Below are 21,951 nucleotides of genomic sequence, written 5' to 3' on the forward strand. Positions count from 1 at the left end.
CATGTTCCCTAACAAAATAAAATCAATTTGAAAGAATACAGACTTATACAGAGAAGAACAGGGAGACATGTTTCAAGATTAAACTCTTCTAGTCTAGAAGAGAATTCATTTGCTGCCATCCAGATGTGTTTTCAGGATGAAGTTTTCTCTCATTTCTCTGCTTTGTCATCATTGAGGCATCCTCACTTAGATTTCAACACAGGTAAGAATTAAGGAGTAATTTCTCCCTCTTCTAACATTTTTGTTGTTTTGTGCTTCTTACTTTGTTTATTGATAAAATCTTATCCTTCAGAGGAACGATGAGAGTAAGCCACTGAATTCTTCTATATGAAGAAGCCACGGGAATTCTCTATCTTTGTATCCACAAATAAACACATGAAAAGGCCATTCATTTAATCTATGTGCTATCCTAATGGGTCAATGCTGTCATGCTTAGAAGTATGTCTATAAAACAGCTGTAGTGTTCTTGAGAAGATTATTAAGTGGAGTTTTGATTAATTGACAAATATGTTTAGAGTAAGAAGTAATTTGACATAAAGCAAATGACAGATGAGCCTCACAGGGAAATGGTCTTTTTATTTTTATGGCCATTTGTATTTGGTCCTCACTAATGCCATTACTGATAAATATTGCATTTTGAGATCAGCCACATATGATTTTCTTTTCCCCAAATTATTTCTTTACATATATGTGCACACATATATGTATACATATGTGTGTATACATATATATACATATTGCATTGTTTGCTATGACATGAAATGCTTTGAATGTCATATGTACTTAGAACAAAACAGTGAAAGTCACTCAGTTGTGTCCGGCTCTTTGCGTCCCCATGGACTATATAATCCATGGAATTCTCCAGGCCAGAATACTGTTGTGGGTAGCCTTTCCCTTCTCCAGGGGATCTTCCCAACCCAGAAAATGAACCAGGGTCTCCTCATTGCAGGCAGATTCTTTACCAACTGAGCTATCAGGGAAGTTAGAACAATAACAAAAAAAAGTGTGCTATGAAGTGACAAACTGTATGGTAGAAATTACTTATTTTGAAGAAACACGTACTCAGCCTCATAAATCCTGCAAATATGTTTCATCTGAAACATTTTATGAAGATATAAATTATCTGTTCACCAGGAGTCTCAAATATTTCATGCTGTCATTAGGCAAATCATGGAAATAAATGAGACAATGCTATGGGCATAATGTATTATGCATGATAAATAGGGAAGATACGTGAGGAAGTGAGAATTGGTGGGTAGAAATTGAATTAAATAGGAGAAACTGATTGAAAATTCTCACATACTCCTAATCAACCAAATTATTAAAAAGGGAATTTGACAAAGTGTACTTTGGATTCTGCAGTGTTAAACAAGTCAAACTTGTCTGTGGAAGGCCAGTACTATAAGCAGTATGAACTGTTGCCAGATTTGTCATGTGGTAGGTAAGGTAGGCCAGGATCCTGACTTGGGACCTTACAGCTTTTGTGGGATTGTACAGAGGGTTTCAGACCTTTCAGAGAAAGAGCAACAGAAGCAGTGTCTTGGAGGATTGGTGGTGGTAGGCCATTAGAATTTGAATTTGATGAGGAAAAGGAAATGTACTGAAATTATATTGACATTGGCAAAATATTCCTTCAAGAAAATGTTATGTTTGAGTATGTTTTTGATGATATGTTAGAATTTTTTTTTTTTTTTTGGTCAGAAGTAATACATCTCTAAAATTAAATTCCAAGTCAGTGGGAAAGTCTGATTCGGGTTATGAACATTCTCTCACTTTACATGGTTTAACATGTTTTAAATGAGATCAGATTCAGGATTAGTCTCAGGCAAAGTTATAAAGTAAGAAATGGGTATGCTCCTTCATTGAGAGTGATAGTATAAATGGTCTATTTATATCAATAGAATGCAACTTAGCTATAGTTTTTAAAATCCGGAAAAGTTTTATAACTTTTGACCTAGCAATTCCACGTCGAAAACTTTATTCTATGGCAACAGTCAGGAAGGCATAAAAATTAACCAGGATGTGAGGCTTTTCTTCATCGTGTTCTTTATAAAAGTGAAAAAGTAGAATGAATCTAAACTCCCACAATAGGGAATTTAAATAAATTACATCTGTATGACAGTAGTATTCATGTACTTAAAAATTATGTACTTAAAAATTCCGGAAGAGTTGGTGATTTAGGAAAATGTTCGTGTTTTTGTCAGTGAAAAAAACAAGATACAAAAACTATGCAAAGTATGAGTTGAGAGAGTTATTTTTAGTTTTTTAAAACAGTTAATATTTCTGATGTTCTTAAGCCAAAATCCTATCTTTGGATGGTTCTCTCCTCAAGTGCCTTGATAAAGGACCTCCCCTGTTTTATATCTGCTTTCAGTAGAATGATCCCAAAGCTCTCAAGCATATTTTGCTTCCTCTACCAGAATTGACTTGTTTCATATATTATTCTCTAAAGCTGGGCTAAGTGAAAAGAACTGATCCAGAAGATAATGTTTGAGAAGATATTCATGGAAAGTACTAAATTAAAATGTAACAACTTTTTCTACATTCTAGTCACTTATTCAGTAAATATTTATTAAACTTCTCCATGTGCTTGGCCCTATAGAAGGAATTGTGAACAAAGTAAATCAGAAGCCCACTTACCTTATTATGGGAATATTTGATTTTTTATAATTCCTTTAGTCAAGATGATGTGGTTAGTGTGGGATCTTGTTAGTGTGGGATCTTGTGACACTGCCTTTGCCCAAGAGCCAGTGGAGTCAGTTGGTGCACTTAGAAACCATCATTTGAGGTTAGTCTTTATTTTGAGTATGTGATAGACTGTGCTTTTCATAATATCATTGCATTAACCTTTCTAATTATGATTTCCATAAGGGGGACATAGTTCTCCATGGTTTAGGAGATGAGGGGGAAATTATTGAGTACTATGGTGTCCAGCTCAGTGTTAGAGTGTTAGATCCTTAGGACATTCAGCAATACCTCTATCTAAAGGAAATAAGATACAACCTGGCCTAGAAAAGGACCGCTTATTTGTGCCTGCTCTGTATTCTCAGCTGTCATTCTACCTGAAACACAGCATGACACTTGTTTTGTGTCTTTGTTCCCCATACCAAAGGGTATGTCCCTTGGAAACCTTTATTCATCAGCACATCCTTAGCACCAGCATAGGTTCCAATTAGGTTTCTTCCTAGCAATCCATAATATGCCCAGTGGTGTAGTAAAGCGAATGCAAATGAACTAACTTGAAGAAAGGCAAATTTGCAGAAAGATGCCAGTGCATACTGACTGTCAGCCACCATACTTAGCACTTCCTATGCATTGTATAATTTAGTAATTTCAGCAACCTGTGAGATCCGTATCATTTTATTAACAGATAATAAAATTGAGACTTACCGAGAGTAAGTACTTTGTTCAAGGTTAAATATCTAGTAGGACCAGATTAGAGGATGGGAGCATGGTTCAAACTCCTGTTGGTTCTGACTCCAGAGCCTATGCTTTTAACCCATTACTATATGTACACCCTTCTAAGGAAAGGCGTTTCTGTACATTGATATTTACTCAACATTTATGCCAGGCATTTCCTAGTCTCATGGCTGGCCAAAGCTGTTTGGCTTCATCTTCTCATGAGAAATAATATATTTGCCAGAAAAGTTTACCTACCAGTTGGAAATTCAGGATACAGCTTAATTCTAATGTTCCACCTTGGTTTCCATTTATGAGGCAGAATTTTCCATTTTGATATGGCTTAATGACTCTTCCTCCTCTTGGTATTTTATAGCCAGATGGAACAGAAGTTTGGGGTTGCCTTTCCATATTCAGTCTTTGACTTCCTGTTTTATAGAGTTGTTAAGCTAGTGGCTGTGAGTCAGTTAGATATATTTATCCAGACTTACTGTATGTCCTCCACTCTCCTAGGGCTATGTGGGTCGTTGGATAATTGCACTTCTTAATACCCTTTTTGACTGACCTTTCATCATGTTGCAACACCAGTGTCAGTACCACAGAATGAACACCTGCATTTTCTGTAGATATTTTATGAAGGTCTTATCTTTTCAATCGTGGTGTAATTATGTCTTAACTTTCTTTGGAATAGCAGGCACAAGGGTTGAGCACCTAGTAATGATTCTGGGGAGAATATCACTCACTATGTTATCAGAGCTAGCCTCTGGTCTGGCCCTACTTCTATTTAGCAGCAAGATCTGGGGGTTTCTGACTGAGTCTTGATGGGCTTCACTTTTCACAATTCAGAAATTAGAGAATTGGTCTTTATTGCTAGATCTTTACTCATTTAACTTTAGGATTAAGAGATTTCTGTAATTTTTTATGGCTATCTCATAGATTGATTCTCTGTGGTGGAATAAACGGAATAGAAAGGCTGTAAATTGACCTGAATTTGTGAAGGTGATATTAAGTTCAGTTCTAATATGTAACATTCAAGAAGCAATAGGAGGTACCTAAATCTAGATATCCTCTAAAAATGGAAACACTGCTGACGTAGATTTGAATTTGGTGGTTGAGGTGCTATCATTCTTAGTGACCTCTTTTGCTAGTGTGGCTTAGAATAATAGGGTTGAAGTAAAAGATACTTATTCATAATAGTATCATGTAATCACAGTGTTTTAAATCTGAAAGAGACACACAAATATAGCCTGTCCCATTTGTTTACATACAAGATTGGAGAAATGGAATTTGCCCAAATCTGGTCTAGCTGCAGATTGAGTTTGCAGACCAGCATCCCCTTTCTCCAAGTTCCCAGTTCATCCCTCACTGTGCTTGTTATATTTCCTTTTAGACTGCTTTTTAACATTTGTAGTATTCTTTTGTGAGCAGTAAATTCATGAATCATTGTACATCTAAATACACACCCAGAATTATTTGTAAAATTTAGTTCAGCTTTCTGGGAAGGAAAAGCAATCAAATAGCGTCATCATTGTAGCCAAATTTTGACCTCTATAATTAAATGGTGTTGTATAGAAACCACTGAATTATGCAGTTACAAGGGTATGGTTTTGTGACATCTGCTGAAAGTTAAGTCATGATGTACAGTCCTAAATGAATGGGTTTTTTGGTTATCCTCGTGAGGTAATCTCTCTGCATCCCTACCCAGACCCCATGTTAGATCTGAGGTATATGAACACTGGGCTGATCACATTGTGAGTCTCTGTAGAGTTACAATATAAAATATGTTTGTGGTGGTCTCCATTTTGTTCTGACAAAGAACTGAATACCAATGACAAAGGTCAAATGGAGATCTGCCATCCATTCCACTACTTACAAGACAGAGCCTCAAGAATATGTAATACATATAACTCCTTGCCAGAAAACTGAAAGGAAATGATTACATTTGAGTACAATGCATTCTACAACAATAGTTTAGTGTGCATGAAATTTAAAACTGCTGGCTTTCCAAATAGGATTTTTAAAAAGTAGACTTTAGCTTATTTATTTTTCAAAAACATTATGCCCTCTGTGTTATGCTTTGTGGGATATTTTTTAAAGCTGGGATTTAAGACCAAAAAATTTGAAAATCCTAATGGTAATAGTTGCAAGATACTGGATCCTCTTGAAGTACTGTAGTTTAATGTGTTTATTGAATTCTCCTGTTTTATATTCATGAGTATTTAACGTATTATGTTTTTGTACCATACTGGTGCTTTTCTCCCCTACCCACCATGATCTCATAGTGCCCTGGAAGCCTTAGTATCAAATCATAAAGGCTACAGTGGTGTCTCTGTCCTACACATGCACAAATGAGTTGGGGTTATATGCCAGTGAGGAACTTATCTACTTCCTTCTCCTAGTATCTAGTGTAGGACCTGGCATGTGAAAGTGAAAGTGAAGTTGCTCAGTGGTGTCCGACTCTCTGCGACCCCATGGACTGTAGCCTACCAGGCTCCTCCCTCCATGGGATTCTCCAGGCAAGAGTACTGGAGTGGGTTGCCATTTCCTTCTCCAGGGGATCTTCCCAACCCAGGGATCGAACCTGGGTCTCCTGCATTCCACGAAGACGCTTTAACCTCTGAGCTACCAGGGAAGCCTTCTCCTAGTTAGTATCTAGTGTAGGACCTGGCATGTAGCAGGCATTTAATTAATTGGGGTGTTTTTAGTTTGGGTTTTGGGTGGTGTTTTTTTTTTGTTTGTTTGTTTTGGTTTTAGTGAATGAGTAAGTGGCCAGCAGCATTAAATAGCTAAGTAACTAGTTAGTTTAACTAAAAACTTAAATAGACTAATACACTCATTCATTTATATATATTTCAAGGGAGTATTCAAAGCCTCTAGAAAGAAGATTTGATGTCTTTTGAGAGAAACCCTTGAAAGTAATCCAATATATTCAGTTAACAGGAGAGTCAAATATGGCTCAATGTTTCACTTACCTTTCCTGGTGCCCATCTAGAAAACAGGCCTGTCATAGTAGAAAAGAGTTAATGATAGAAATCTTTATAAAGTTGCTTCAGCCAAAGGGAAAGGTGAAAATGCTTTGTTCTTTCCTAAGGACTTAACCCAAGATGTGGTCAAGGCAACAACCTTGAAGCTGAGTACCTGCTGACTTTGCTACAAAGACCCTTCTGCCCCCTGAGCCATTTTTCTGTCTGTCGCACTTGGACAGGACAGCAGCAATAAATTAATTCTGCCTGTGACTCATTCCTTACTATGTGGCTTTTGAGAAGCTACCATTTGAAGTCCTGCTTTATAAGATCACAATTATCAGTGCTAACCTACTTGGCCAAGGTATTATGAAAAGTAATTTAAGGTTTTCAAAAAATCCATAGTTGAAGTCACAGTTTTAGACAGAGTTGCCATAACAATATTTGTTTCCCACTTCAGTGGTGGTTTCAAGGCCAGAAGTGCAATAATATATATGGTTAGTATACATGGTTTGCTTTAGTGTTCTGAGAAAGAAAGCATGATTTAAAAAAAAAAAAAAATAGGAAACTTTTTTTTTCTTCCCAGCCTTTTCCCCCGTTGAAACTGAAAAAGGAAAAAAAAATTATGCAAACTATTTTGAAAGTACAGACAAAATTGGCTTTTCACTTATGGGAAAATTTTGCAAAACTGCACTGACTAAAAGTGATTTTTGTTTTGGATTTCCTGTGAAGCCCTCCAAAAAGGCCAAAAATTACTGGCATTGCTTTTGTATAAAACCTTTCACATAGACTCCACTTGTAATTCAGCCAAGTACATAATTCAGGTCATCAGTGACACACATATCCACACATTGGAGCTGGTTGGTGAACAGAAAGTTGTCATGAAATGTGGACATAATATTATTTTATGGACAGACCAAACTGCACAGATTACAGTGAAGGAAACTTTACATTAACACGCTTGGGAACAGGGTTTCCTGAGCTGTTCCCTGCCCCCACCCTTCTGCAGTGGGAAAGCCAATTGTTTACTGATTACGACAACGACATCATTTGGCAGACATTTTGGCCTAAACTCAGTGTGTGACATCAGCCTCCTTTAGGGTTTTCCACATAAAATGAATTCTCCAAAGAAAACGCAGAAATGGAGCCTGAATTTGAAATCCATTATTACACCCTCTAAGGTCTCATTAACTATCTCAATCGTGTATTTCTTAATTTTTATTTAATTTCCAAGTAGATGTTATCTAACACTAAAAATAGGAGCTCTGAACTTTCACAGTGTTTTTTCAGAGTTCCAGTCAGAAACCATATTATAGTTATAGAGCTATACTTATGGCTGTATTCACTCAAACCACTTTTATGGCGGTTATGATATCTTTGTTTCTTTGTACTGAGGGTCACTGATTCGGGAGTGGCTTACATCACTCTGTTCGAGGAAGGAAGTAAACATTATTCTTTGACTTCTTAGAAAAAATTAGCCTTGTTTTTGTGAGGGGTGGCTGCATGCTTGAGAGGAAGTACTCTCACTAAAGTTAGGTTTGTGTTCTGTCATTTGTTGTCATAGAATGAGACGTGTGAATGGTACTTTACTCTTGTGTAAGCACCTCCTCAGTATATATTTACCTGAAATTACTTTTCCCCCATTTCCTCTTCATGAGGTGGTGTTCATTAAGTATTTTTATGCACATGGCCTTAAAGCAAGTAGAAGTCAGTTATGCCTTATGAGGCCCACAGTCTCCCTGCTACAAGCATGGCGGCAGGAAAGGTCCGTGCACGAACACGGCCAAGCTCCGGGAACTGTGACATACAGGTAGAGCAGAAGTATTGTCTGTGTTATCGTCTGAGTCGAGAGTAGGCTTAACACTTTCATACCCAAACAGTTCCATCTGGAAGCTGTATCTGGGCAAATAGAAATAGGTGAATATTCCCATGTCTTCTGAAATGGCTAAACACAGAATGAGAATCACTGCAGTCATTTTTTCCAATTTGGGGGGTTAATGGCTTACAGGAAAAACTTTCTGTCCTATATGGCTAAAAAATATGACCTTTTAAAATTCTTCCAGTTAAACTACTTTGATACATGTGGCAATACCATTCTTAATGTATTGAGTCCATGGTGTACAATTTACATTCATCTCACTATTTTCCTTTTGCTCAGCCATGGCCTTTATTCCTGTTGCTCTTGTGTTCTCACTTCTCAGTGCTGTTCTTCTTTACTCTCTATTGATTTAAATAATCTTCACCATCTGCCTCCCAACTTTATAGTGTTACTTCTGGATAGCCCTTCTCAACCTTCCTTCAGAGGACAGTAGAGACACAACCGTGAGCATTAGGACTATACCACCAAGAGCCTTCCACATTTCCACCCTAAATCTGTATCCTCTTGTCTTCTCTGTTAATGTTTGGTAAGCCCCTGGGGCAGGGATTTACCTGCCTACTTCTTTATTCTGTGGTGGGCAGCACTCTGACCCTGGTGAATAAATATTCATAATAATGAGAGATGAAAGGAAGTGTCTGTGTTCAACAAGTTAGTGCCAAGTAAGTGTGGAGGCCAAATGAGGCCATGGGCACCAAACCCCAGGGGTTTGAAATAGTATTTAATATGACATTGTCTTATTGAATACCAAATTGTATACTGTAATGTCTTAATCAAATCTTCTTGTCCTCCACCCTTCTTTATTCTTTCTCAGCTTCCTTTCTTGACCCTTTTTTTTTTTTTTTTTGGACGAAAACCCTAACTTGATGGGTTGTTGTGTTTTCTAGAGTTCCCATCTCAAAATTCTTTCCCTTACCAAACCAACACCCATAGCTTCAGCTCTTACCAGCTGCAAAAACATCACCAGCCCAGCCTTTCCCAGACCTACATTTCTAACCATGGATTGTCTATTTAGACATATTGTTCTCCCCACTGGACAGTGGAACACTCCAGGTTCCTCATGCTCAACTTGTCTGAAGCAAGACCCTCTTCCCCCTTTTGAACAAGAAACCCTGCAACAGCAAAAAGCTGTGCGCCACTCCCACCTTCTGTACCTTGGTGAATAACCAGGAGTGTAACTTTGTTTCCTTTTTTTAAATATAAATTTATTTATTTTAACTGGAGGGCGAGGGTGGGATGATTTGGGAGAGTAGCATTTATGTTTTCCTTTCTCTGCTCTCTAGTCACATTAGTCACAAATTCACATTGACTATACCTCATAAACAATTCCCCTTACACCCCGTTATCCCTAAACCCTCTAGCCATTGGAACACATATCTGCCTCCAGGTTAAAGCCCCGCCTGTCTTTCTTCTATCTGTCCTTAATGGTTCATTAAGAAAGCATCCCTAATCAATTCATTCTCCTCCTCATAACTTGTCATTTGTTCCTTCTTGCCAACAGTATAAAATCCAGCGCCCGTGGCCAGCCTTTGCTTTGCTCACACCCTGTGCTACAGCCATATGGAAAGCTTGTGGAAAGCTTGCGTTCCCTCAGTACCCATACTCTTGTCTTATCTCTATGTTGTGGCACTTATTTCTGCCCTTGCCTTGTGTATGGTTTCCATTCTTATTTACGTAAGGACTAGACCCATTACCTCCTCTCTGCAGCTTTCACAGGGCACCCCCTTGAAGAAGTAGGTGAGGTGCCCAGCACTTACATTTCCACAGTCCTATCACACCTGATTATTCTTGTGTTGTACTGATACTGTTTTTAAACATATCCTTTTCTTCACTCTGTACCATGAGGTTTTTGAAACCAGAGGCTGTCGTATTCATCATATATCCCTGTATCCCTTGGTATAATGCCCCACCCATAGTGAGAGGTTAGGAAGAGTTTGCAGAATAGTTCATTGTCTTGTCCCAAGTAACCTTACCTTTCACATTCCTGTTCTAGCAAGCTTATGAATTCATCACTCTTCTCCATGTATTCTTTGTGTTTTCTCTTTTCTTCCTCCAGTTCTAGTATGGTTTGCCTGTGAGATTTTTCTACCATTAAAAGCTGTTCCAGGATTCGTCTATGTGATTCTTTATGTTTTTCCACGACTTTGTCCAACTACAAAAGAAAATACATTAATAATCTAAGTACAAAGCATTCATAAAACTGCCATCTCTCCTGCTTTTAAAAATGTCCTAGTTTTAACAAATTCAGCAATGGGTTTCTGATTTCCTTGTTTAGTTTTTATCATTACTCTTCTTAATTTTGATACCTTTTGATATGTTTCAACACAAATGTAACCTTCCGTCTTTTTTTTTTTTTTTTTTTTGGCCACAGCACATGGCTTGTGGAATCTTAGTTCCCACATCATCATGTTTTTCTTAACCAAAAATAAAAATCAGTGCCTCTGTAGATACCTGAATATCTTTCTACTTCTTTTGCTCTCCAGAGAAACCATATCAGAGGAATGATGGAAAGTGAAGGACAGTGTTTGATTCTGCCACTCCCTTAGCTGATGGATCCTGCCCCAGCCCTCCCTAAAGTTCTCTGCCCATGTATGTTTCTTGGGTCCACAGTCAGTTTTTCACAGCATTATGTATGAAACTGTTGGCGTACTCTTTTCAAATACTTGAGAATCAATTCTGTCTTGGTATAGAGTGTGAATATGACCCAATGTAAAACACCAAGTCCTTTTGTCTTACTTACACTTGTCTAGTCTACTGGACTGTGAACTCCCTGGAAGCAGGGCCTACGTTCTATTTTTCTTAAATTCTTAGCATCTAATAGAGTGATTTGCCTACAGTAGGTGCCTAGTATATGGTTACAGATTGAAAACAAAATAAGCAAGCAAGGAATCAAGAAAGAAAAGAGGGTTTTATCATAAATGGGTGTTGAATTTTGTTGAAAGATTTCTCTGCATCTATTGAGATAATCATGTGGTTTTCAACTTTCAGTTTGTTGATATGGTGTATCACATTGATTGATTTGTGTATATTGAACCTTCCAGGAAGTAGGTGTAGGAGGAACCTCCTCAACGTAATAAAGGCCATATTTGACAAACTCACAGCAAACATTATTCTCAATGCTGAAAAACTGAAAGCATTTTCTCTAAGATCAGGAATAAGACAAGGGTACCCTCTCTCGCCACTATTATTCAGCATAGTTTTGGAAGTCCTAGCCACTACAATCAGAGAGGGAATCTAGACCAGAAAAAAAGAAGTAAAACTCTCACTGTCTGCAGATGACTTGATACTATACATAGAAAACTCTAAAAATTCCACCGGAAAGTTACTAGAGCTAATCAATGAATATAGTAAAGTTTCAGGATATAAAATTAATAAACAGAAATCCCTTGCATTTCTAATGCATTTCTAATGAAAAATTAGAAAGAGAAGTTAAGGAAACTATCCCATTCACCATTGCAACAAAAACAAAAAAATACTTAGGAATAAACCTACCGAAAGAGACAAAAGACCTTAACTACAAGACACTGATGAAAGAAATCAAAGATGACACAAACAGATAAAGAGATAAAGAGTCAGTATTGTGAAAATGATTATACTGTGCAAAGCAATGTATAGATTCAATGCTGCTGCTGCTGCTAAGTCACTTCATTCATCTCCGACTCTGTGTGACCCCATAGATGGCAGCCCTCCAGGCTCCCCCGTCCCTGGAATTTGCCAAGCCAGAACACTGGAGTGGGTTGCCATTTCCTTCTCCAATGCATGAAAGTGAAAGTGAAGTCACTCAGTTGTGTCCAACTCTTAGCAACCCCATAGACCACAGCCTACCAGGCTCCTCTGTCCATGGGATTTTCCAGACAAGAGTACTGGGTGCCATTGCCTTCTCCATAGATTCAGTGCAATTCCTATCAAACTTCCAGTGGTATTTTTCACAGAACTAGAACAAAAATTTTAACAATTTGTGTGGAAACACAAAAGATCCTGAATAGCCAAAGCAGTCTTGAGAACAAAGAACAGAGCTGGAGGAATAACCTTCCTGGCTTCAGACTATGCTACAATGGCAACAGTCATTAAGATAGTCTGGTACTGGCACAAAAACAGAAATATAGAGCAATGAAATAAGCTAGAAAGCCCAGAGATAAACCACACACCTATGAGTATCTTATCTTTAACAACGGAGGCAAGAATATACAGTGGAGAAAAGACAGCCTGATGCTGAGCTGTATGAGCTGCTTATATATTCTGGAGATTAATCCTCTGTCAGTTGTTTCATTTGCAGTTATTTTGTCTCATTCTTAGGACTGTCTTTTAATCTTGCTTATTGTTTCCTTTGCTATGCAAAGCCTTTTAAGTTTAATTCGGTCCCATTTGTTTATTTTTATTTTTATTTCCATTAGTCTTTGTCTTCTACATTGGCAGACAGGTTCTTTATCACTAGCACCACCTGGGAAACCCAGCACACACACGAGGAGGTGGGTCAAAGAGGATCTTACTATGATGTATGTCAAAGAGTGTACTACCTATGTTTCTCTCTAAGAGTTTTATAGTTTCTGGCCTTACATTTAAGTCTCTAATACATTTTGAGTTTGTATGGTGTCAAGAAGTGCTCTAGTTTTTTGTTTTTTTTTTTTCTTTTACATGTAGCTGTCCAGTTTTCCAAGCACCACTCAATTATTGGAGAAATGCAAAACAAAACACCAATGAGGTATCACCTCACACTGGTCAGAATGGCCATCATCAAAAAATTTACAAGCAATAAATGTTGGAAAGGGTGTGGAGAAAAGGGAACCCACTTGTACTGTTGGTGGGAGTGTAAATTGATGCAGCCACTATGGAGAACAGTATGGCAAGTCCTTAAAATACTTGTAATAGAAATACTGTATGACCCAACAATCCCACTGCTGGGCATATATCCTGAGGAAACCATAATTGAAAGAGATGCATGTACCCCAGTGTTCACTGCAGCACTATTTGCAACAGCTAGGACATGGAGGCAATCTAGATGTTCACTGACTGATGATTGGATAAAGATGTCTTACATGCATGTAGTGGAATATTACTCAGCCATTAAAAAGAATATATTTAAATCACTCCTAATGAGGTAAATGAACCTAGAACCTGTTATACAGAGTGGAGAAAAAAACAAGTATTGCATATTAATGCAGATATATGGACTCTAGAAAGATGGTACTGATGAGCCGATTTGTAGGGCAGCAGTGGAAACACAGACATTGAGAACAGACTTGTGGACACAGTGGGGGAAGGAAATGGTGGGACGAATTGGAAGAATAGCATGGAAAGGTATAAATTACCATCTGTAAAATATATAGCCGGTGGAAATTTGCTGCATGATGCAGAGAGCTCCAGTCTGGTGCTCTGTGACAACCTAGAGGGGTGGGATGCGGTGGGAACTGGGAGGGAGGTTTGGGAGGGAGTTTTGAGAGGGAGGGGACTCCATACTTATGGCTGATTCATGTTGATGTATGGCAGAAACCAACACAGTATTGTAAAGCTCCAATTAAACATTTTTTTAAAAAGAAAGAAAGAAAAGAGGGAAGTAGGCTGATTAAAACAAAAGTAGCTGAGGAGCTTTGGCCAGTGATACATCCAAATCCATATAAGACCATGGATTTGAAAGCATGTGGCTTTCTAGACGAGCTAAACACAAAACTATAACCCATAATATTGGTTAATTTTGCCCTTTGCTTTTATCATAAAAGATTTAAAATTTGTGATTCTTGAATTTGAAGCCAGTTTAAATTGTACATCCTTAAAAAGCACATATTTGACTAGGAATCCAAAGCACAAAAATGGCCAAATCATTTTGGAAAAAGAAGGGAATATAGATATCCCAGCAGGCAGAATCCAGCTGACCTCTAAACATTTAAGCTGGCTGTCTAGTTTTCCAATATGAGTTTATAATGATGCTTTAACACACACAAAAGTACTTCATGTCATTACAGGTGTTCATGACTTTTAATAAATGTGACCAGGCCTTTTGTGGAGCAGAAATTGCTTGGTTATATTGCCTGCTGGCAGAGTCACTTTTAACTAAAGACCACCTTCTGAGAGGGAGGTTGTTGTGTTAACTGTCCTGGGTCTCAAGAAACTATAGTTCTCTGAAAACTCCTTCCGGTTGCCCAAACATTAGACTGCATTATAAGGGAAATTCAAATCAACTGCTTTTAGAATTTGAAAGTGAAATAGTGATAGAATCAGCCTTAGTTTGGAGACCTTGACATTTTACTTAGAGAAACATTTAATTTATCACAAGACTGGCCCTAGAATTAATAAATGAATAATTATTGTTAAGGCGCTCATTGTGTGCGACTCTTTGCAACTTCACGGACTGTAGCCCACCAGGCTCCTCTGTCCATGGGGATTCTCCAGGCAAGAATACTGGAGTGGGTTGCCATGCCCTCCTCCAGGGCATCTTCCCAATCCAGGGATCGAACCCAGCAGATTCTTTACCATCTGCGCCACCAGAGAAGCTCACAGTAGGTATTTAGTAACAGCATAAAAGAATGACAGGACAGCTTCATAAGAGAAGCTTCATCAGATAGCTTCTTGTAGTTATATGGACATAAATATGAAACTTTGTTCAGGCCAAAAAAGAAAAAGAAGCTTTAGTTCATCTATTATTACCTTCCATTGTGTTTTTCCCTACTTAGTTTGTTTGTAAGGAAGGAAGATTGGAAAGAATCATTGCCCGTTATTTATCACATAACTTTGTAAGGGCTGTCCCTTCCTTCAAGCCACTGTCCCCCCCGCACCCCCTGCCCCAGCCCTTCCTCATCAATGATAGCATGATCTTCCACTAGTGGGATTACTCCACTCTCCTATTCAGAGCTGAAACATCTCTCAGCATCTGGCCTCCTGACCTTTCTGCCCCATTCTCATTCCGTACTTTCTCACTTAGTCTTTAGCCACACGAGGCTTCAAGTAGTTCTCAAAACACATGGTGGTGCTTCAGTTCTGCTTTTTTTTCAAGTGTTGGAACATGGAAGCCTTTTCCGCCTTCCACCCCAAATTTTTCCTGTTCTTCCTTTATAACTTTCTCTGGGATTTCCTTCTGTCACCTTCCATGACTCTTAAAGGAAGGCCTAAATTTACTGCATGCTGTTTGGTGCAACAGGTAAGGACCTCATGTTTGTCAATGGCAGAAATTGGAAAGGTGTTGAATAGTGACCTTGCAGAGGGAAAGTTCCTGAAGGAAGTGTAAGTGATTCTAGAGATATTGTAGCTGATGCTTGAAGTTTTATTCTGTTCCTTCATTTCTCCATACCCCAAATGCTTAGAAATATGCCACTGGTTCTCAGTTCAGTTCTTCTTCATTCCTGCCACATCAAATGATGGACCTGAGTTCTTCTGAACTCATTTCATTTCCCACCAGTTGTATGTGTGTGCTTGGTGAAACTACTTAAGTGTTCTGTACTTCTAGGGGTTTTTTTATTATAAGTTTAGTGATTGGGCTTGATTTCTAAGAGCAATTGTTTTGCCACAGTTTTCTCAAGGTAAAAACTATTAAGCATCTATTTTGCTGTATGTACTTAGTATTATGATAGTTGCCATGGAGAATTTCAAAGTCTCAGTGCTTATACTCTTACTAGACAGATAAGATTTACACATTAAACAATTAGGAACAGTGTGAGGTGGTGTATCATTAAGCACTATGGGACTATCAGAGAACCACTGCCCCTTTTTGATCTAGCCCCACTTTACAGATTGAATGAAGCCTGGGGAAGAAAACAGGAAGACTTAGTCACTTTAGGGGAGTGTCAGGTGCAGAGAGATTAACAGTGGCTCCTTAATGTTTACCATGCAGTGACAGTCTTCCTGCTTATCATTTTAGCCTCTTTGATGTCATATCCTACCCGCAAACCCTAACGCAATCCAACTCCTTGCCCGGGATGAAGGAAATCCAGTGTGTTTGAATAGGTTGGATTGTCCCAGTGGTTAAGCAGAATGAGGAACAGAGAATTTGTCAATCTTTTTGCTTTTGGTCACTTAATATACGCTTAGAAAATAATGACCTTTGTTTTAATAACTCCTGAGTCACAGATCACCCTAATTTGGGATTTGATCTTCTTTCTGAGCTACAGCTTTGGTTCTCTTTGTTCTTTTTCGTTGGCCCTTTGAAGATTGTCCTTTTCTTTGATTACCTTGAATGTAGTGGTAGAGATAAAGCTAGTTCAGACAGCTGAGAAATTATTTAGCTGTTTTAGTAGATCAAAGGTAACCAAATATGCTGTTCATAGAATGTTCCATCTTCTCTGTCTTTACTGAAGCCTGGTTTTCTTAGATAATAGTAGAATCCTAAAATAGAGACTGCTGATTCTCACATTGCCCAGGATCTCAGGTGCTGGAAATGGGGACATGATTCTCATGGCTCTGCACTACCACTGCTAGACTCTGCTGAAAGCCCTTCCTTGTTTATTGTCCTCTGAATGGTGATAGTCCACTGTCATTCATATGTAGTCAGCTACTGAGCTTCAGGTCACTCTTGCAATCTGCCTTTCTCCTGTCCATCTTGGGAGCATTCTGCATGCGCCAGCTCACCCAGCCACCATCAGAAATGAAAGACCAGTGTATTGCAAAATGAACACCGTGTGTCTTTTGGCTCCTAGCCCTGGAAGTGTGTGGATTGTTAAAGAGAAAGGTTCAAAATATGTGGAACCAGAAGCTAGTCTTTGGAAAGTTCCTGGCTTCAGGATTTCTCTAGCTCCATGTAAAGCTCATCCATGCACTTGAGAAGATTCTAGATATTTTATCTAGTGTTTTAATGTGTTTTTTAGTGATATGATTTCATCATATGTCCTCCACAGTGTTGCTGGAAGTGGAATTTCTTTATGCTGTACTTGACTAACCCCTACTCATTCTCTGGTGCTTGGCTTTCCTGATTCTCCTATCTAAACTTGATTCCCTGTTATACTTTCTCGTACTGATTTGTGGTTTTCACTACAAAAATTAACATTGTGTATGTGTGTGTGTGTATGTGTATAAAATATACTTTTTGTGTGATCTTTTGTTGTCTGTCACTCTTTTAGACATTAAGCACTCTGAAGACAGAAACACAACTATTTTTATACAGTGAAAATTATAAAATAAAATTTAAAAGCAAAATTATACAGTTGATTAAAATAAGTACTTTAAGAATTACCTTAAGGTAATGCTAATAAGGTAAGCAGGTTGGAAATAAATAGGAGGTTGAAACAGTCCTGGATTCTGCATTCTTCCCTCCCTATCTCCCCATCCATACCCTTTGCGGGCCTATCTTGCAGGCCTCCACCTTAAGTCAGTGTTCCTAACATGTGACGTAGCTGAGAACAGTTTTTTTCTAAGGTATTTTGCATTATGAATAGATAAATCCTCTCTAGTTTACCCTAGACATAGTTGAGATTTTTTACATTTTTTTAAAAGAACATTATTGGGGGGGAAGGAGAAGGATGGAAGAAAACAAAATAATAAATTTTTTGTATACGCATCCTTATCCTGATACTATTATCGTGCTCTCTGGTATGGTTGTAGTGGGAACACTCCTCCTCCTTTCTTTTCTGTAGCCCTAGGGACTCATTATCATATTTTTCCTTTACTGTTTATTGTCTACATATCTCCCCTCATCCATCACTTCCTAGATAGAGGAAGAGGGCAGGCAACTGGGTGTATATGGTCTTCAAGGAACGGAGAGAGTCTTGTAGCCGAGGAGAGAAATTTATAGGAGGGATGTAGTAGGCAGGAGAAGAAAACAGACAAATCATAGACGTGGGAATATAAGATGTGTGTGTGTGTGGTGTATGTCAGGGGGAGGGTATTTCTTGAAAGAGTAATCAAGGAAGGTTGGATTTATAAAGCGGGGCCAAATTATGATTAACTTTCAGGGACGCTTTGCAAAGAGGATTGCAAGCATTTGCAGAGAGGGTATTTCCAATTTTGCAGTGTGCAGTAGATTTTGTAACTAAAGCTTCTTCCTACTGATTTCAAGATAAGTTTGAAATTACTCTGTTTCATTTTACACTGAAGTGTTGAGGGGCTATGCCATTTGTGGAGTTCTGTGAGGATATGTTCAGTGATCGTTAATTTGCATTTGTGAAATTTGTGCTTAATGCTGTTTCGCAGTCACTGTGCTGGGAGCTTGGATAGTTTTAACACTATTGACTTGAATGAGGGTTCGGCTCCTCTTGTTTGAAATTTGGATTAAAGCTCAATCAACAGACTTTGGGTGGTCTCATCTTCACCCCTCAGAGAAGCAGATCCATATGAGCAAACTCCTTAACAATTTGGCAAGATGGTAGGCTTCTCTCATGAGACACCCAAGGCAAGAATAGCAGCGACATGAGAGGTCATTCCTGAGGTAGGCTGCCAGACCATGGGGGGGCTTTGTCCAAAGCATGCTTTCACTCTCTTCAGCCTTAGCTTATGCTCCTAGCTGTTTCTTTCTTATAAGAATGAAAAATTATGACATTTTCCATCAAGGTCTCAGAGGAAAATGGAAGAATAAACTAAGGATGCAAAGGAGTTTCAGAAATGTCAGCAAGTGAAAGAGCAAGCAGTGCCGTATCTTCGTGCAGTGGTGGGCGTGTAGAAACTGTTCATCTTTGCCATTGTCCTTGCTGGGCACACTTGGCGGGGGGCAAAGTCTTCGCTGTCATCAAATTATTGAAAGAGAAAGAGGATATGTACTCATCTAAAATGTATACTTCCTAAAACTCTGTTTCTTGGACAGTTCTTCAGATCATTTCCATTCAAGCTCAGAATTTCTATGACATAATACTCCAGTGTTTTCAAATAAATTAACCTCCATGGTTGAACTTTATCTGTTTTTTATTATTGCCTTCAGATCTGTAAAAGAAGTACAGACCTCTGTGTGTGTGTGTGTGTGTGTGTGTGTGTGTGTGTGTGTGTGTGTGTGTGTCTGGGTCCAAATGTCTGTGTTTCTTTGCGTGTGTGTGTGTGTGTGTATGTGTCCGTGTTTGTACAAGGAGGGGGAGAGAGAAAGAGAGAGGAATTCTGTTGCATTTATTAGGTTTTAGTCTGATGTCAAGAAACAAACCCAGTGAGAACATCCTGCTTCCTGTCCATGATTTATTCTCCTTTTCTTTCCTGTAGAGCATGTAGTGTTTATCTTCCTTGGGTAGGTTTTAAACATACAACTATAAATAACTGAAAAAGGAGTTACATGTCCTGCTCACCTGCCAGGCCCAGTGCTTTACTAGCTGGTGAGCTTACTTCATTTCCCTAGGTGCACTCTCCTGATTATAATACATACCTCATTCATTGGTTTCTCATAGATGTCCTCCTGCCAAGGGGCAGATTTTGCTTGAAAAGCATCTCGCTGGAGAGCTTCTAGCACCTTTTTTGGAGTGACAAACCCATACTGAGCTTCCAGCAAAGCCAAGTCCATTTTTTCAGCCTTTAAAACGCCTATGACTTCATCTCGAGCCTGTAGGAACAAAAAGCATTTCAGAAAGCCCACTTTATCTATGAGCAGTCTCTGCAAGTGATTTTTTGTGTTGAGTGTTTCTTCTTATTTCTTCTCTTTCAAATATAAACATCATATTCTGTTATAGCACCTTTTACAAAAGGTAGCAAAATTATGTCCCTTTATCCTTCTTACAATCTAGTTACACATGAATAATGCTTTTTTTTTGTGATAACTAGACAACATGGAGAGAATTCTCTATTTTTCATTGTGTTTGACAAGTAGATAACATGCTATTCCTCAATGGACTGGTATTTTCATATTCAGGGATATGAAATAAGATTGTCCTGTGTGTATAGCAGCTGTTCATGTTGTGTAGGTTAATAATGCTGGGGCAAATCTCGGAGCCAGTTCACGTGAGGTATAAAAGCACCTACTGTCATTTAAAACTGACCCAGAAGTCATCAGCTATTATTGTTACCCTTCCGAGCCTGAGCGCTGAAACAGCCTGAGTGGAGGATATGACCTTTCACATGTGCATGCCAATCGCATGTCATCATGACAGCCCTTTTAGATGTGACTAATTACTTTTCGTGTTGCCAGAAGAGAATTCTGTGTATGTGTCCTTACACTTTGCTTTCATGTGCGTACAAGTGTGAAGCACAGATAGCTATGTCTGTGGCAGCCTACACAGCAAATTCATAAGCAGCCTTCCCCAGGAAGCATGAGGACAATGATTCTAAGCCAGCTGACCTGCAGTTCCCCCTCCAGAATGCTGAGAAGAAATAAGAGGTCATCTCTGGAGAGGTCTTCTCCTTGGTGGCCGTTACCACTGTGTGACTTAGGATATGGAAGGATTGCATCCGACTCCCTGGTGGGGTCTTTGTCTTGCTGTCTCTGCTTCTTGTCCTCAGGCCCTTGGAAACTGTCGTCTTTTCCAGGCCTTGGAAATTGCTTTGGGGCTGAGCCCTCCTTGTCACTGCTTTTGGAACGCATACTTTAAGGGCTGGAAAGAAGAAAGACAATTTGTAACGCTTAGTGGAAGTGGAATTTTAATAAGAGAACCTATTACTGCTTTGACAAGTCTGCACTCCTGTTATATTTACCACAGCCAAAGACTCAATCTTTCTGAAGTCTACAGCACAGAAGGGTATTAGCAGATTCATAAATCACAGTCTTATTTACACTTCTGTTTTTAAAATCAACATTTAAAAAAATGTGTTCTGCTTTGATTAAGGCCACTTATGTCCAAGGGTAAACAGACTGTATTTGAACTTCATCCGCCAGGCATTCCACCTGAGGGACCTGGGTCATACTTCCAACCTCGGCTTAAGTGCTTACTTAAGACGTACTTAACATAATTATAAAATGGTAAATTTACTAATTATTCCAACTTTCTGCAGATTCACAAGGTGGTTCCACAAGGAAACCTTTGTGGAACTTAAAAAAATGTTTTTAAATTTCTTAACCTTTGGTGCTTTAAGATAGAATTATCAGAATTACTGCTACAAAATACTTTGGGTTATTTTGTTATGATGATAAAGTCTAATATTAAAGGAATGAAGGCTTGGTTCCTGGCTGCATCCCTGACATTCTGCTAAAATTCCAGAACCGTCCTTGGAAAAGTCAAGGGTTTGTATTTAGAACCCTTATCTCCAAAATAAGAACCCTAGTGCCTATGGTAGTTGATTTTTATGAAAACAATATAAGATAAAGTAATATTTAAGGAACAATTTTAGCTGTACATCTTATTATATAGGTATTGAAATTAATTTACAATAGCACAATAATTTGTTCCACTTTTGAGGTTTCTAATGAAAAAAGAAAATATCAATTGAACTTACAGTCTACTTCAGTGATGTTCAAAAAGATTGTTAATTTTACTCATTCCTACAAGTCAAGAAACTATCATCATCATTGGTGCCTTGCTTTTCATTTGTAATAATATTTCTTTAAAAATCAGAAGGGGTGGAACTTCCTTGGTGGTCCAGTGGCTAAGAATTTGCCTGCCAGTGCAGGGGACATGGGTTCACCTGTCTAGGAACTAAGATTCCACATGTTGCAGGGCAGCTTAACCCGTGTGCCACAACTACTGAACCTGTGCACTGCAACTCCTAAACCCCGCTCACCTAGAGCTCAGGCTCTCACAATAAGATAACCTACTGCAACAGGAAGCCCAGAGTATCGCAACAGGAGAGTAGCCCCCACTCACCACAGCTAGAGAAATCCCGCGGGCAGCAATGAAGAGCCTGTACACTGCATCAGAGACCCACTACAGCCAAAATTACATTAAAAAA

At 38.7% G+C, this 21,951-nt stretch overlaps 2 protein-coding genes across 6 annotated transcripts in view; one reads left to right on the top strand and one right to left on the bottom strand.

Annotated features, from left to right (window-relative positions):
• The window catches only part of FILIP1L (filamin A interacting protein 1 like), a 388,439-nt gene that overhangs the window by 176,738 nt on the left and 189,750 nt on the right, over positions 1–21,951 (bottom strand). For all 3 annotated transcript variants that reach the window (XR_009600904.1, XM_060416590.1, XM_060416592.1), the window contains exons 2-4: positions 20,408–20,660; positions 19,502–19,675; positions 10,212–10,390 (exon numbers count right to left, since the gene is read on the bottom strand). Coding sequence is in view for 2 of the 3 variants with exons in the window: in XM_060416590.1 (XP_060272573.1) it covers positions 10,212–10,390; positions 19,502–19,675; positions 20,408–20,650 (596 nt within the window). In the remaining variant the exon portion in view is untranslated. The remainder of the gene's footprint in view (positions 1–10,211; positions 10,391–19,501; positions 19,676–20,407; positions 20,661–21,951) is intronic.
• Positions 1–21,951, top strand: part of CMSS1 (cms1 ribosomal small subunit homolog) — a 394,573-nt gene that overhangs the window by 104,514 nt on the left and 268,108 nt on the right. The gene's annotated exons all lie outside the window — the stretch shown is intronic.

Source organism: Ovis aries, chromosome 1 (genome assembly GCF_016772045.2).
Source record: "Ovis aries strain OAR_USU_Benz2616 breed Rambouillet chromosome 1, ARS-UI_Ramb_v3.0, whole genome shotgun sequence".
NCBI lineage: Eukaryota > Metazoa > Chordata > Mammalia > Artiodactyla > Bovidae > Ovis > Ovis aries.